The sequence below is a fragment of the Carassius auratus genome, unplaced genomic scaffold (genome assembly GCF_003368295.1).
Source record: "Carassius auratus strain Wakin unplaced genomic scaffold, ASM336829v1 scaf_tig00216559, whole genome shotgun sequence".
NCBI classification, from domain to species: Eukaryota; Metazoa; Chordata; class Actinopteri; order Cypriniformes; family Cyprinidae; genus Carassius; species Carassius auratus.
The window spans coordinates 5,001-19,260 of record NW_020528632.1 but is presented as its reverse complement, the minus strand read 5'-3'; the positions used below and the strand labels follow the sequence as shown (position 1 = coordinate 19,260).

The window sequence follows — 14,260 nt, the reverse complement described above, 5'->3', positions numbered from 1 at the left end:
TATTTATTATATCTTCTGAATCTCTGTTATACCAAGACATTATTTGTGACATTCTTTACTTTGTCTTAAAAAGTCTTAAAGGGTTAATTCACCAAAATTCAAAATAGCCCATATACAGTATTACTCAAGTCGTCTTAGATGTATATGACTTTCTTCTTTCAGATGAATCCAATCGGAGTTATATTAAAAATTGTCTTTGATCTTTCAAGCTATTTCTTGACACTCAGCAGGTGTTGCAGAGCTTCTATCCAAAAGAAGTGAAATAAAAAATAAAAAAACCCGTCTCACATGGCTCCAGGGGTGAACAGAGTCCTCCTGTAGCAAATTGATGCATTTTTGTAAGAAAAATAACCATATTTAAAGCGTAATAATCAATTAAATCTAGCTTGAGTTCAGTGTTGTACGCTGAAGCAGTTCCAGGCAGATGACGTATGACGACGGCTTTGCGCATCAGTTTCTTGAGGTGCCTTCGTGCAAAAACTCTGCCTGGAACATCATTGCCTGATAAAGCAGTGAAGCAGTGAGTCAGCTGCTTTTATTGGATGCAGCAGTTGTTGTAATTAAATATGGAAATCATTTTGTTCATATTTCATGAATGAAGCCCATCATGTTCCAGTAGGACATTTGTCTTTCATGTACATGTTTAGCATATGTGAAGAGCACTTTCATGTGGTTTGAAGAATACATACATTTTGACTGACGAAGCCCTGTCTGTGTCACATGTGATTTCATCACAGCCATCTCTGGAAAACCGAATGATTTCCTGAGCCTGAACATTTATACTACCCCTTCCACTCATGCCAGAAAAAAAAAAAAAAGACACCACTCTATCTTACAGCAACAGTCTGGGAAAGAAGAATGGCAGGTTATTTTCCTCCCTCTGTAGTTCCTTGAAATGCAATGGCTTTTTTCTCTTGCACAGGTCACACTCTCATTGCCAGGACATTGCTTTGAACATGTACCTCCTATTGCGTATGGAGGGCAAATTTCAAACTGTCATAATGTGTGTCAGGCTGACTGTCCAACTTGAAATTGGTGTAGTATTTGTTGAGAGCATGTCTGTATTGCGTTTTGTATCTCATACGTCCTCCGTGGCAAGGGGCACTCAGAAAGTCCTTTGAGTGTCCTGTCTTGAGTTAAGACCTCTTCCTCTTGTAGTGATGGTATAAAATCAAGTGGCCAGTTTGGACGTTCATCTTCCCGATAGACCCCACGGGTTGGCTATATCCCCTACAGGTGTCTTTGTGCTCGGCACGCTGGGAGAAATGTGCTGCTTGCGCTCACATCAAGCCTTATGTCTCACCTCAATGCCAGAGCATATCTGGAGTGCCGGCAGTTAGTTTCGGCTCTGCCTCATCCGTTCCACTGCAGCCATACGAGCTCAAACTGCACCTGCCTGTCTTTCTGCCCAATCTGTCAGGCATTAAAAGCTTTCAACAGCTCTGCTCATGGGCAGTTACAGTTTTAATGGCTTCCAAAAGAATCATAATTGCATCCATTCAACAGAAACTCTTTCAGCGAGACCAGCACTTTTCATGTTTCACTGACTCCCATATTTGCCTTTTTCCCTACTTCTGTAGTTTATTTCTTTGAAAACTTTGCTGTCGTCATAGCAACCGATATGGGATGACCCTGGTCTCTGTCTCACTGACCCCTCACTTCTCTTCAAATCCCACTTAACATTTCACTCATGTCTTTTGAATAGACAGCTAATCAGATCATGTGTAAATAATAAAGAATGGGCTTCGAGTCTTATCCGAGTCAGGAATAAATCTCATACTGCATTAGAAAGACATGCAAAAAAAAAGAAGAAATGGTATGGGATTTCACGAAAAATTAGAGAAACTGCAAGTAACATTGAATGAAACAATAAATTAATGAATACTAAAATAGTCATTTATTTTAAAACATACCTCCATAATCTTCTTTTTTACTTCAAAAATCCTTACCAATGGTGCACAATGGTGTCTCTTCTGAGCCGTTCAGTTTCATTCTGTGGTTTATGTGTCACAGATGCAGTGTGTGTGATGCTCCTCATATTTCTTTGTTTTTGCACTGGTAAAAAATAATTTGTCTTTCCTTTAACATCTCTGGCAGCTCTAAATCAATATGTCACACAAATAGTTTCACAGGCGTGAGAGTTATCAAAATCCTTTTAAAGGACACGCGCACACACACCAGGAGTATACTATGAATATTCTCAATAGTGTATCTCTAAATTGGGAAGATTCTGATTCAGATCGTGGATCATTATTTTGCGTTATAAGATTGTGATATGATATTTTGGAAAGATCACCTACTCCTAGTTGGTGTTTTTAATATCCATGTTGGAACATTTAGTCACAATACAGGCAAAACCTGACCCACTCAAACATACATTCACAGTGTTCCAGTGATTAATGCTACAATCAGAGAGTCCCACAGTTATGTGAGACATCTGTCTGTGGTTAGCTGCATGTGTCTCCTCTTTGTTTTTCATGTTCCGAATCCCCACTATGCTCCTGTATGTGTGTGTGTATCATCTCTCTACCAGCACACTGCACATATTTGTTTTGTACTCTAGTTTTGTTGTATGAATCACCAAGATGATCTTGTCCAAGTCCGAAAAGGTCAAGGTTAGCCAGTAATTTGGCTGTAAGCAATCAGCCCTCTTGCTAAGCTTTTGTGTGTGTGTGTGTGTGTGTGTGTGTGTTTGTGCATCATTAATATGCCACACTTATATAATAGATAAAGGAATTTTCACATAAAAAAATACTAATGTAAAAATTCAGCTAACTACTGTAAAAATTCAGCTTAAATGTATACAGAGCATCATTAAACCTACTGACAGACTTGCAACCGAAAGAAGAGAATAATGAAACAGTGTGTATGACTATATCTCAAGGACACGAAACAGGCCTTATCTATTTACGCCCCTGTTTCCATGCTCACAACCAAAGCAGAACAGGTGTGAATGTGTGATCCAACAGGAAGTCACATGTTCTAGAGTGTTCTAAAGCCACCACCACCCCCCTCCCCTCCAGAATCTGTGCTAAAACAGGGGATGGTCTTTTTGTGACTTGGAACTTGTGAGTATTTGTTGATACTATTATAGTCACAGACGCAATGAGTGGTTATTTAAAAAACACACAAACTCTTTGGCCTTCCACTAATTTGATTTCATAGTGAACAGACACACTTAGAATAACACTGACCTTGCATGTGTGTGTTTTTTAAACAGGTGGAGATTGAAAAACTGGACTACCATCACTACCTCCCCCTGTTTTTTGACGGACTGTGCGAGACGGTTCACCCCTATGAGTTCTTCGCTCGACAGGGCATCCATGACATGCTGGAGCATGGTGGCAGTAAGATCCTGCCTGTTATTCCACAGCTCATCATACCCATCAAGAGTGAGTGTCATTAAGATGAGACCTGCTCCCTAGAATTCTTCCTGTGCAAGATACTAATTACTGTCCAAAGTAACTACTTCTTTTTTTTATAAGTCACAAAATCAATCAATGGGAGTCAGTCTGTCCTTAGTACAGAGCATGCACTTCATCTGAAAGCTTAGAGGAAGAGAAGAAGCATTCCAAAGCTTACAAAATAGAAAATTAAAATGACATTCAATAAATTACAGTATTACAGTATAGTGAGGGAGGGCAAGAAGCTACCTTTCAAAACTCTAAAGCAGTCACACTACATAAATCTGGCTTATGGAAAAGTGGGAATGCTGGAAATGCATGAAAATGTAGAATATATATATATATATATATATATATATATATATATATATATATATATATATTTTTTTTTTTTTTTTTTTTTTTTTTAAACACAAAAGAGTTTTTACAGCAAATCAAAAAGATCGATTTTATGGGTCAAATGAGAAAACGAGAAGTTCTGCACTGGTCAAATCAAAGCACAGAGTGAAAAGAATAAATTAGCTCCTGTGGAATGATTAAATAAAACAATCCTCCTTCTTGGTTGCAGCATAGATAGACAGACAGGTAGACAGATTGATAGACAAATTAGAAAACTTTTTTCCCTCTTCCACAGGAATGACTGCAGTTATGTTTGTATCAGGAGTTAAACTAACGCAATTACTGAAGTGTCTAAATGTCATGCTTCTGTGGTATTTAGAGAAGGAGAGGGTGTGTGAGGTGGTTAATTTTTAGAGCCTAATATGATAGAGGCATTAATGGTTCCTTTACTTAGAGAGATTTAGAAACAGATCCTTACTCCTCCAGACGCGTCACACACCATGAATTATTGAACACTCCTTCAGTGCAAATGTCACACCGCTGGAAAACAGTTTGGTGTGTTTGTTTGGTAATTAGAATTTCATGGTGTGTTATACAGATATGGGAGAGCAGGAAGTAAGTGGAGGTGGTTGGTAAAGTACAGCACATAGCTGCCTCTCAAAACACAAAAGATGTGTAAATGATTTTCATTTTTGGATGAATTATACCTCCTAAATGCCTTGTACAGACAGGCTTTAGACCCATTATTACACCCCAATAAGGCTTGTAAAGCGGTAAAATATACAACACCCCAATAAGGCTTGTAAAATAGGAAAATATCACAGTTTTTCCCCCACACCTCAAAGTATTTTTGGACCTTCTTTCTTGTTCTCCTCATCTCTCTGTGTTTGTCTACAGATGCTCTCAACACGAGGAGCAGGCAGGTCATCTGCACCACGCTGAAGGTTCTGCAGCACCTGGTTGTATCAGCAGATATGGTGGGTGAGGCGCTGGTCCCGTACTACAGACAGATCCTCCCCATCTTGAACATCTTCAAGAACATGAACAGTAAGCAACTTATATATATCTGGAACTGCTTCAGGCTTTAATAAAAGGTTTTGTTTTTTTACTTTTTAGATCATTTTGGTGAAATATATATTGCATATATATTTTTAATTAGCAAATCTCTCAAGGTTATGTGTAAAAGCACACATATTTTTTTCTCCAAGGGATGTTTTTATGCATAATATGCAGAGGAGTGCCTTGGAACAGTGGCTTGTTTTCATAAAACAGCAATTTGTTAAAGAGCAATTTTACTTTAATTTATTTTTACTATCCATTTTTTGTATTTTTTTTTTTCAACGACATTCATTGCCTTTTCTGCTCCTTGGTTTTACGTTTAACCTTTTTTTTTTATTATTTATATGTTTTATCTCTGAGCCACATTGAAAAACACTGACAGTTAACATGGATTCTGCATTGATCGCTGCAGCCCTTGTCTTGCTGGAGATCAGTGGTTGTCTTTCAGGATCCAAGCCTCCAGCTCTGATCTTTAAAGCTGGCCTCAGATCAGCATGAATCAGCTGTTCTGAATCACTCTTAATGAACATTCTACATCATTCCTGAACATTTATGCTGACTTTCTACATGCCAATACAAGAATCTACACCATCTGGCGCCTGTTATTCTATTGATTGTGTAGTTATATTTGTCTGTTTGTCATCTGATGTCTGTCATCATTTTAAACACAGTCATGAGAACTGATGTTGAGCTTTAGGTATTCATTGTGTTCTGGTGTCAGACCGCTTCACACTTCCATTCACCACCTTTGTCAGGCAGACTATAGGCCTGCCAGACATCTTCAGACGTGAGGACAAGCATTGTGGATCAATCCCCTCATCACAGGCTTAATCAGCAGAAATGCTGCCACCTCACTCTTCTGATCAATATCCAATTTGAATCTTTTGTCTTCTTAATTCCGTTACAATAATCTGCTAATGTTTTGTTTGAGCAGAAGAATGAGCACTGGAGGGACAGACAAAGCTTCTCTCATTAGCTCCAGGCTCCATGCTGATCTCCTCTGTGAATTAGCAGTAGGTAAAATCTCTTAAGTATTACAAGCCAAAATCAGGACTGGTTAGATTGGTTTTCTTTGGCTACAAAGGCACCCGTAGACATTGTGCATCTTGTGGATTTGAGAAATGAGCAATTTTTTACATTAGTCTGCAGTTTTAAAAACAAATATTTTAGTTCTGTGGCATAGTTAAGTAGTGTGATCGTATGAGAGAGAGAAAGAGGTAGTACTTTATTTTACAGTCCTGTCCCTCATGTACATACTTTGTACTTATTATAGTAATTACAATAACTATGTAATAACTAGGTACTAACCCTGAACCTACCCCTACCCCTAAACCTAACCTTACCCCATGTAGTTAACTTGTATTACCAGAACTTTCTTAGATGTAAGTACACTGTAAGTACATGTTAATACACATACTGTAAAATAAAGTGCAACCGAGAAAGATCTTGCTGTGAATTGAGGTTGGGCTAAAAATGATCCAATTTCTCCATTGGATTCCTCTGGGGGGAGTTGGTGGTTGCGAATATTCTGGATGAAATGGATCACTCTTAGAGTAAGTTATGGGCCTCTTATACAAGGGGAAAATGTTTGGGTGTTTGTGTGTTTTCGTGCCTTGTGGTAGTGTGGTCAGCGGGAGATTGTGTCTACACAGTGGTATTTTGTTCCCCAGGATGCAGCTGTTGGCACTGTGGTGTTGTGTGTCTAAGTGTGTTGTCCTCATTTTTCTATGCTTTTCAGATCTTGAATTGCGAAGGTCAAATTTGTCCAGCATTTTTGCAGGAATTAAGCAATATGACACAAGCAAAAGTACAGCTGTGTTTAATTTGGCCAGTTTGTATGTATATTCTCTTTTCACTGCCAACAAGTAAAGTAATTCCAGTGCTGTTAAATATTTTATATACTGTTTTCATATTTTCTATACTGTAGTTAGGTTTCTTTCTTTGTTTAATATTTGTTCATATTAATATTTGTATTCAGCTAGTATCCATTAAATGTTTTGAGCATTTTAGAAAGATTTCTGAAGAATCATGTGACACTGGAGTAATGGCTGCTGAAAATGTAGCATTGCCATCACAGGAATAAACAACATTTTTAAAGATATTAAATGTAAGCTTTAACAATTCCCCATATTTTTTTTAACTGTATTTTTAAACAAATAAATTCAGACTTGGTGAGCATAAGAGACTTCTTTTATTTTTCAATATGTAAAAACGAAAAAAAAACAAATAAAAATAAAATAAAAAAATATATATTTTATTTTTATTTTATCCAGTTTTAGTTTATGGAAATTTGTAGATGTTTTTGTCAAAGTGGTTTACAGTAAATTTAAAGTATACATTTTGTCAGTTTGTATTTCCTAGGAATCAAAACTCCGATCTTGACCTTCAGAGCTACATATAAACCTTGCAATTTTGGGATAGACTGTATTCATTTAAAAACAACATTAGTGGTAAATGTGTTCTAGACCGAACTCCTTGACCCTGGAGTAGTTGTAAATTAACTATTTCTGTGTGCATTTTCCAAATGCTATTCCACTCAGTTTAAATCATTAATAGTCTGGAAGTTTAACCCCCTTAATCATTATGTAGCACTGACATCTTGCTGTGTTTTTTCACTTTGCATGGCTTTCTGAGGCTTCTGTGGACTGGTAAACATGGTTAAAACCCTGATTGTAGCCTTGCAGCATTTCCACTTTTGTGTCGTGTGAGTGAATGTTTGTGTGCTGCTGTACTTGAAATGACTGAAATATGCTGGAACTATAAATGTATGTAAATCACAGATGCAGTTTACATGCTTCTGTTGTTTTCTGGCTGGAATGATTCCTGTTGGTAATCAAACAAGGTGATGTCTCTTACAAGGAACAGATCTGCTCCATCATGCAGTAGATGACACACGCACACACACAGGGCAGTAACATCATTTCCTGCCTGCTTGCCTCTGTCCAGTACACACTCCTTGAAGAGAACACACTCCCTGCTTAGCAGGATGCTTCCTGAAAAATGTGTGTGAACAAATGTCCAGCTAATGATGCTTAACGACCCCAAGCTGTTCTGCCATTAGCCTCTGCTTCACTCCTGTTCTCGGCGTGCGTGCGTGAGTCCGTGTGTGTGTCTTTTTTATTGGCCTGCATTATCTTTGTGCTGTTAGTCTGCTTTCCACATTCATTTGCAGACCTGCTGTGATACACTCCTTTTGGTCCTATGAATCTTCCTGCTGTGAATGCAGACAACTCTGATAAGCACAAACACACACAGAAACATATATAGTGTGGTGGCAATGATGCAACTCTGAGAGGTTTTTGTTAGAACTAAACAAAATATTTGTGCTTGAGGTGGTAGATTCCCAGGTGAGGTTGGCGGTGATATATTGTCTTGGTGGCGATCTGGTAATTTTGTTCCTTGTGTCTGCATGGCAGAGGTGCTATATTAGCCTCAGGTGTTTCTTATCACTCGTTACTTTGTACCTCCGTTTGTGACCTCCTTCCGCTGTAAGACTGGAGAGCAATGGTGACTCAAGGCAATGTTGACCTTATGCAATGCAAATGCTCATTCTAAATTCACATACTTTCATTTGTTCATGAGTGATTAGCAGGCCTAGACAGAATCTCTGGAATTTTGGGGGGATTTACAACTGGATTTAAGCATGGTAAATGTGTTAAATGGAACATAAAGTGTAACACTTTTATTAAAAAAAACTCATAGTGTATTTAAATTAGGCCAAATATTTAATAAATGAACATAGAAGTTAAAAGGGATTTGGAAAAGGGTTTGATTATATTTGAAATATTTGATTCTCACAATTTTTTACCTGGAAAGCATGAAATAATGTATAAATGATATTACATTATTGTGTTTAAAAAAATAACTGTAGAGGAACATAGCTGTCCACAACAGTTCGATTGTGTGTGTATGCCTCTACTTGTACACTAGAGAACATCTGCTCATAATGCTACTGTAGAGCTAGTCATGTTTTTGTGAGACTTCTTAATAAATTTTGGTTTATCACTACCGATACGAGACCCTCACCTCCTGTAAAGAGTATATTCATAAGAACACACGCGCACAAACACAATGCAATGCAATATAAGTTTCATACTCTGTTCCCTATGGGCTCATTTTCCTATCTACGTATATCACGTGTCTTCCTCTCATGAGGGATTTGAGCAAATCTGGCCTCCTGTAGGACTCTTACAGCAGTGATGAATTCATCATCTCAGCCACTGCTGCCCCCAGAGAGAAGAGATCAGCTCTGCCAAGCCCACCCTCATGCATACGGCTCTCACTGTGCCCACCTGACCCGTCTCAGCATGCTTCATAGTCCTTAATGATGCTGCTTTCACTCAGCAGTCAATTTATATATTCTACTGTAAAATAAAATGTGTGTATATATATATATATATATATATATATATATATATATATATATATATATATATATATATATATATATATATATATATATATATATATATATATATATATATATATATATATATATATATCCTGCTGGCTTCTGCAGTTTTTATCTTCAGCAGGCTGGGGGCTCCAAGCTAGTCAAATCTGAGATGGGCCCTCAGGTTTCCTGCCGAGCAGCGGCTCCAATTTAAAGGTCAACTGATAACAGCCCAGACTCATGAATACCATAAAACATCCTCCCCACCTGCCTGTCTCTCCATACATCTGTCTATTGCCCACATACACATATTTTGCATTCATGCACCTATATTTCAACCTTTATTTCTCTCACTATTTTTTAGACTCTGGACTCTCTGAATAATTTTTTTTTCCCATTTATTATTATTATTATTATTATTATTATTATTATTATTATATTATTATTATTATTATTATTTTATTTATTTAATTTTTTTGTAAGACACTGTCCATAAAAGCTTTCACAGAGAGTGTTCTATGTCCACACAAGATAGTAATACCAGTACATTTTGCAACAAACAAGCTTATAAATCATGTAGAAAGAAAAATCTAAAATAGCAGAAACTTTTGTGAGTAGGGTAGGTTTAGGGGCAGGAGTAAGGTAAGGGGATAGAAAATACCCCACAAAATCCATTACATCTATGGAGTGTTCCCACAAAAAATACAAAAAAAAAAAAAAAATAAACAATTGGAAACCAGTGTGTGCATGCATTATACATTATCTGTGTTAGACATTCTCTGGATTAGACATTCAAACACAGACTTGAATGCTGTGGTCTTTTAAAAATGATCGACGGGCACATCCGCTTTCTATTTCTCTCTCAATTGATCTCTCTAGTCTTTAAGATGTGTTATCTGTGTGTACTAATCAGTGGAAACAGTGATCTGCCAGACCATCTGCATGTCCATAGATTAGCAGTTTGGACCTGGAAGCCCACAGAGACATGCACTTTTATTAAATAAAGGCTTATGTATCTCTATATTATTCTTTTTTGATAAAACAGAAAACAGGGCCTCTGGTAATTTGTAAAAAAATATTTTTAATTTGTCAAAATTATTTATTAATAAATGTTTTATTATAATGTTATTTAATCATATGTATTTAAAAAATCTTTGATCATTTGTTTTTATTACATGTATTATTAATATTTAATGATATATTAATATTTAAATATATTTCATTTTATAATTTATAACATTTTGCTCATTTGTTTTTTTAGATTAAAATGTATTCTAATTCACACACACACACACATACACATGTACACGCACACACACATACACACTTTATCAATAGAAAGTCCCCTCAATATTACAAAAACCACCATGTGTATGTGTGTGAAAATCAAAAATCAATCCATGAGTGAGGGACTGATGGGATGGCAGAAGTTTATGTACCTGCTGATGCAGACAAAAAAAAAAAATCCTGTGACCCAAGAGCAGCTAATCACATCATCACACCCTTACTGAGAAAGAGAGAGAGAGCACTGACACCAGACCAGACCTGCCTCGTTTTCGTGGTAAGAAGTAAAACCATCTGTGCTAGAGGACAAATGTTCCAGCACCAACTCAGTATGTGTGTGTGTGTGTGCATACACTCTTTGAATTTACACTGTTCAAAATTAGGAGTCGGTAGGATTTTTTATATTTTTGAAAGTTATGTTTCAAATTAGGTTTGCTCAAAATACAGTAAAAACACAATATATTATTACAAAATAATAGCACAAAATATTATTACAAATTAAAATAACAATTTTAATATTATTTAAAATGGGATTTATTCCTCTGATGGCAAAGCTGAATTTTCAGCAGCCATTACTCCAGTCTTTAGAGTCACATGATTCTTCAGAAATCATTCTTAAATACTGATTTGGTGCTAAAGAAACATTTCTAATCATTGTGTTTAAATCTGTTTTTTTTTTCTACTGCTCAATATATATATATATATATATATATATATATATATATATATATATATATATATATATATATATATATTGTAATTGAAAAGCAAGTGTGTAGGGATTCCCATAGTATCTTTACTAAAGATCTTGAATTTGATGATGCATCATATTCATGAACACACTAGAGAATTGCAAACACACATATATAGAGTTAGACACAACCAGAAAGAAACATGTTACATCCGAGGATGTATATAATGCGGTTTATAATCGTGCATGTGTATGTTGTGACAAAGCTTTTAAATGTGTGTGCCTACTATCCAGACTCCATTTCCACTCTACAGCACCTGTGTGTATTCTTAATTCAGTGCTAACCTTCCAATCGAATGCGTCCTCATTTACTACCACCTGAGACCCACCCACACATGCACACACACCCACCCCTGACACCAAGCAGCTGAAGATGGTTCTATTTCAATGCAAATAGTATCTTATCCAGAGAGAGGGTTGAGGTCTCTAGATTAGATTTGTGAGTTTCCCATCTAGCTATACTCTGAAGCAGAGACTCTGTTAATCGGTTGGATTGACTTTCTTCATGCAGTTGATTCTGAGTTAAGCAGAGTTTGGTTTAATAGACTGCCAATCCCTTGCCAGACCTGCTGAAAAGCACAACCCTTGCTGAGAGCTGAGCTTGTCTCTCTAATGACTATAGTGACTGGAATAGATAGGCCCTGTTCACACATGCTATTAAAATCCCATCTCAAATGGACAGCCAAGACAGATCGCTGATGACACCTTGCATATTCAGTATTTTGCTTCACAGAAATATTAGCTTTGAGGTAGTTATTCACATCTTTTGCTTTAGTCTGCCAGAAAGAAATTGTACATTTCCAAATATTCTTTGCAAACATTGTAATAATCTTATATAAAATATTGTAAGTTTAGTTCAGATCTGTCACACCGCTGTAGACTGTTGATTGTGGATTCTCCCTGTGTTCATATTTGGTTGTTCCTGTTCTCATTATTAGTTAATACTTCATTGTGCTCACCTGTCTGCCCCTCATTATCTGCCCTATATTAGTTCCTGTCTCTTGTCTTCTAGTTTGTTGGTTATTGTGATTGTCTGTGTACGTGTTGTGCTGCCTTCTCTCTGTGGATTACCTATTGTGGAATTATTAGTCTTCATCGCCTTGCCTGATCTTACACATAAAACCGTGACAATATCTTACAACATCACTGCATTAGTGCATATTGCCCCCCCCCCCACCCAAATGTATAGCACTTTTTACAATACACATTATCTCTGTTGCATAACCTATTTATTTATTATTAATTGACATTTTATTATATTTTTTAAATACCAAACAAAATACATTTATAGTTGACATTTATATCACTGTCATCAGATTTCATTGTTGTTTTAGTTTTTTTCCATTGAGCTCATCACAGTGCATTCTGGGATTGCTTCCTTCCGTTAAAGATTTCCCACCTTCATTTATTTCTGCACATTGCACATAATCTCTGTTTCATCTATTATATTTTACTTTCAGAGCAGATTGCACTAGAGACGTTTAATGTTCTAAAGCAGCAGTTCACTCCAGTGTTCTTGTTCTCATCTTGTATCCTCAATCACCCAGATTACAGCCAATTAATCTCTCACCTTTGTGCCACTCCCATAGGAATCTGACCCAAATACATCAAATGTTATCTGTATGATAAGGACAATCTTCAGAAGACTGGTGCATGTGTCTTAGAATGTGCTTTGATGACCAGGCCTCTGGTAGAGCTGTGAAAGATCTCATTTGATATCAGCATGGATCCTTCATCTGTCACACGGCAGTGTGGTTTGATTCAAGTTTTCTGACATGCAATAAAAGCAGAGAAATTAGACAAATTAGGCTCGTGGTTGAATGTTGATCTTCCTTTCATGTGGGAAGAAGAGATTGAGACATCTGCCATGTATGTATCTCTGTTACTAAATGTAAGCCAGGCTAACATTTTACCTTTTTTTACGTTTAAATGACTGGTTAGCATTCGTTAGAGCATTTCACAGCCCACTTTCAGTGTTCCTCTGAAAACCTCTACCTTCCCCAGCTCCACCTGCCTAGATCTGCTATGGGTTATTTTAAGTGCCTATTTGTCTAGCAGCAGTATGTATTAAATACTCACATCACCATATTGGCGTATGTATTGGCAGTAGCAAGTTCCTGTACTTGCTTTGTAGCAGCAGCAACAATAATAATCTACAACAACAGCAGTAACCAACAGCAGGAGCAATTCAGTAGAGTAGCAGACCACCAAGACCAATACATTAACATTGCCATATCCATTACCATGGTAAAAACTGGTGTACCATGCAAAAAAATCTTGTCATGATAGAAATGTTGTTATACCAATAAAACAAACCAAAATGTAATTGGAGAGAGGGAAAGAAAGGGAGAAAGTATGATTTCCAGGGAGAAAAATGCAGGATTTTTTTTATTTTTTTATAATGTTCTGTTTTTTTTAAGATTGAACCCTTTTTAACAAAAACAGAAACATGTCTCAAATGTCTACAATGGCCCACCCATCCTGTGTTTCACTTTCATTCCTGTTTTCTCAGTGCGATAGAGAGAGAGTAAAGAAGAATACTGGGGGGGGGGGGATTAATATAATAAAAACAAGAATTTCCTCAGAATGTGAATCTGGCCTGGTCAGAGGCTGACCGGGGCTCAACGCACCCAGGCCCACAGCTGGCACTCCGACCCACAAATGAAGAATTAGGCAGAACGGCCTGGCAATCAAAACCCAAATCCCTGGGCCCGAGCAGGAATGCCAGAGAACATTCCGGCACTGGGAACACCTCTCCAAACTTCTTCAATTTGATCCAGAAGTAAAACACTCTCACACGCATGCAAGACTAACCCCTGAGAGTTAAGAAGAGAGAGGGAGCAGGTTGAAGGGCAAATAAATACTCTCTCATTCCCTTTTTTCTTTCTAAGCCAACCAGTGTTGATGGAGAACCTCAAGATGAGGGACCTCCCTTCTAAAGAGACCCCTTTAGACCAATGTGGAATGGTCAAGGCTGGTTTGTTTCTTGTTTGGTAAGAAGAGAAGAGGATGGGACATAGTCTTTTTAAA

General features: G+C 37.1%; 1 protein-coding gene across 1 annotated transcript; it reads left to right on the top strand.

Annotated features, from left to right (window-relative positions):
• Positions 1–3,038: 3,038 nt before the first annotated feature.
• LOC113098449 (parkin coregulated gene protein homolog) lies at positions 3,039–5,691 on the top strand (the record flags this gene model as incomplete). The annotated part of the gene is made up of 4 exons (XM_026263536.1): positions 3,039–3,068; positions 3,221–3,392; positions 4,641–4,790; positions 5,185–5,691. Coding segments are annotated over 4 exons (468 nt in total), but the record flags the coding sequence as incomplete, so codon positions are not given.
• Positions 5,692–14,260: the final 8,569 nt, after the last annotated feature.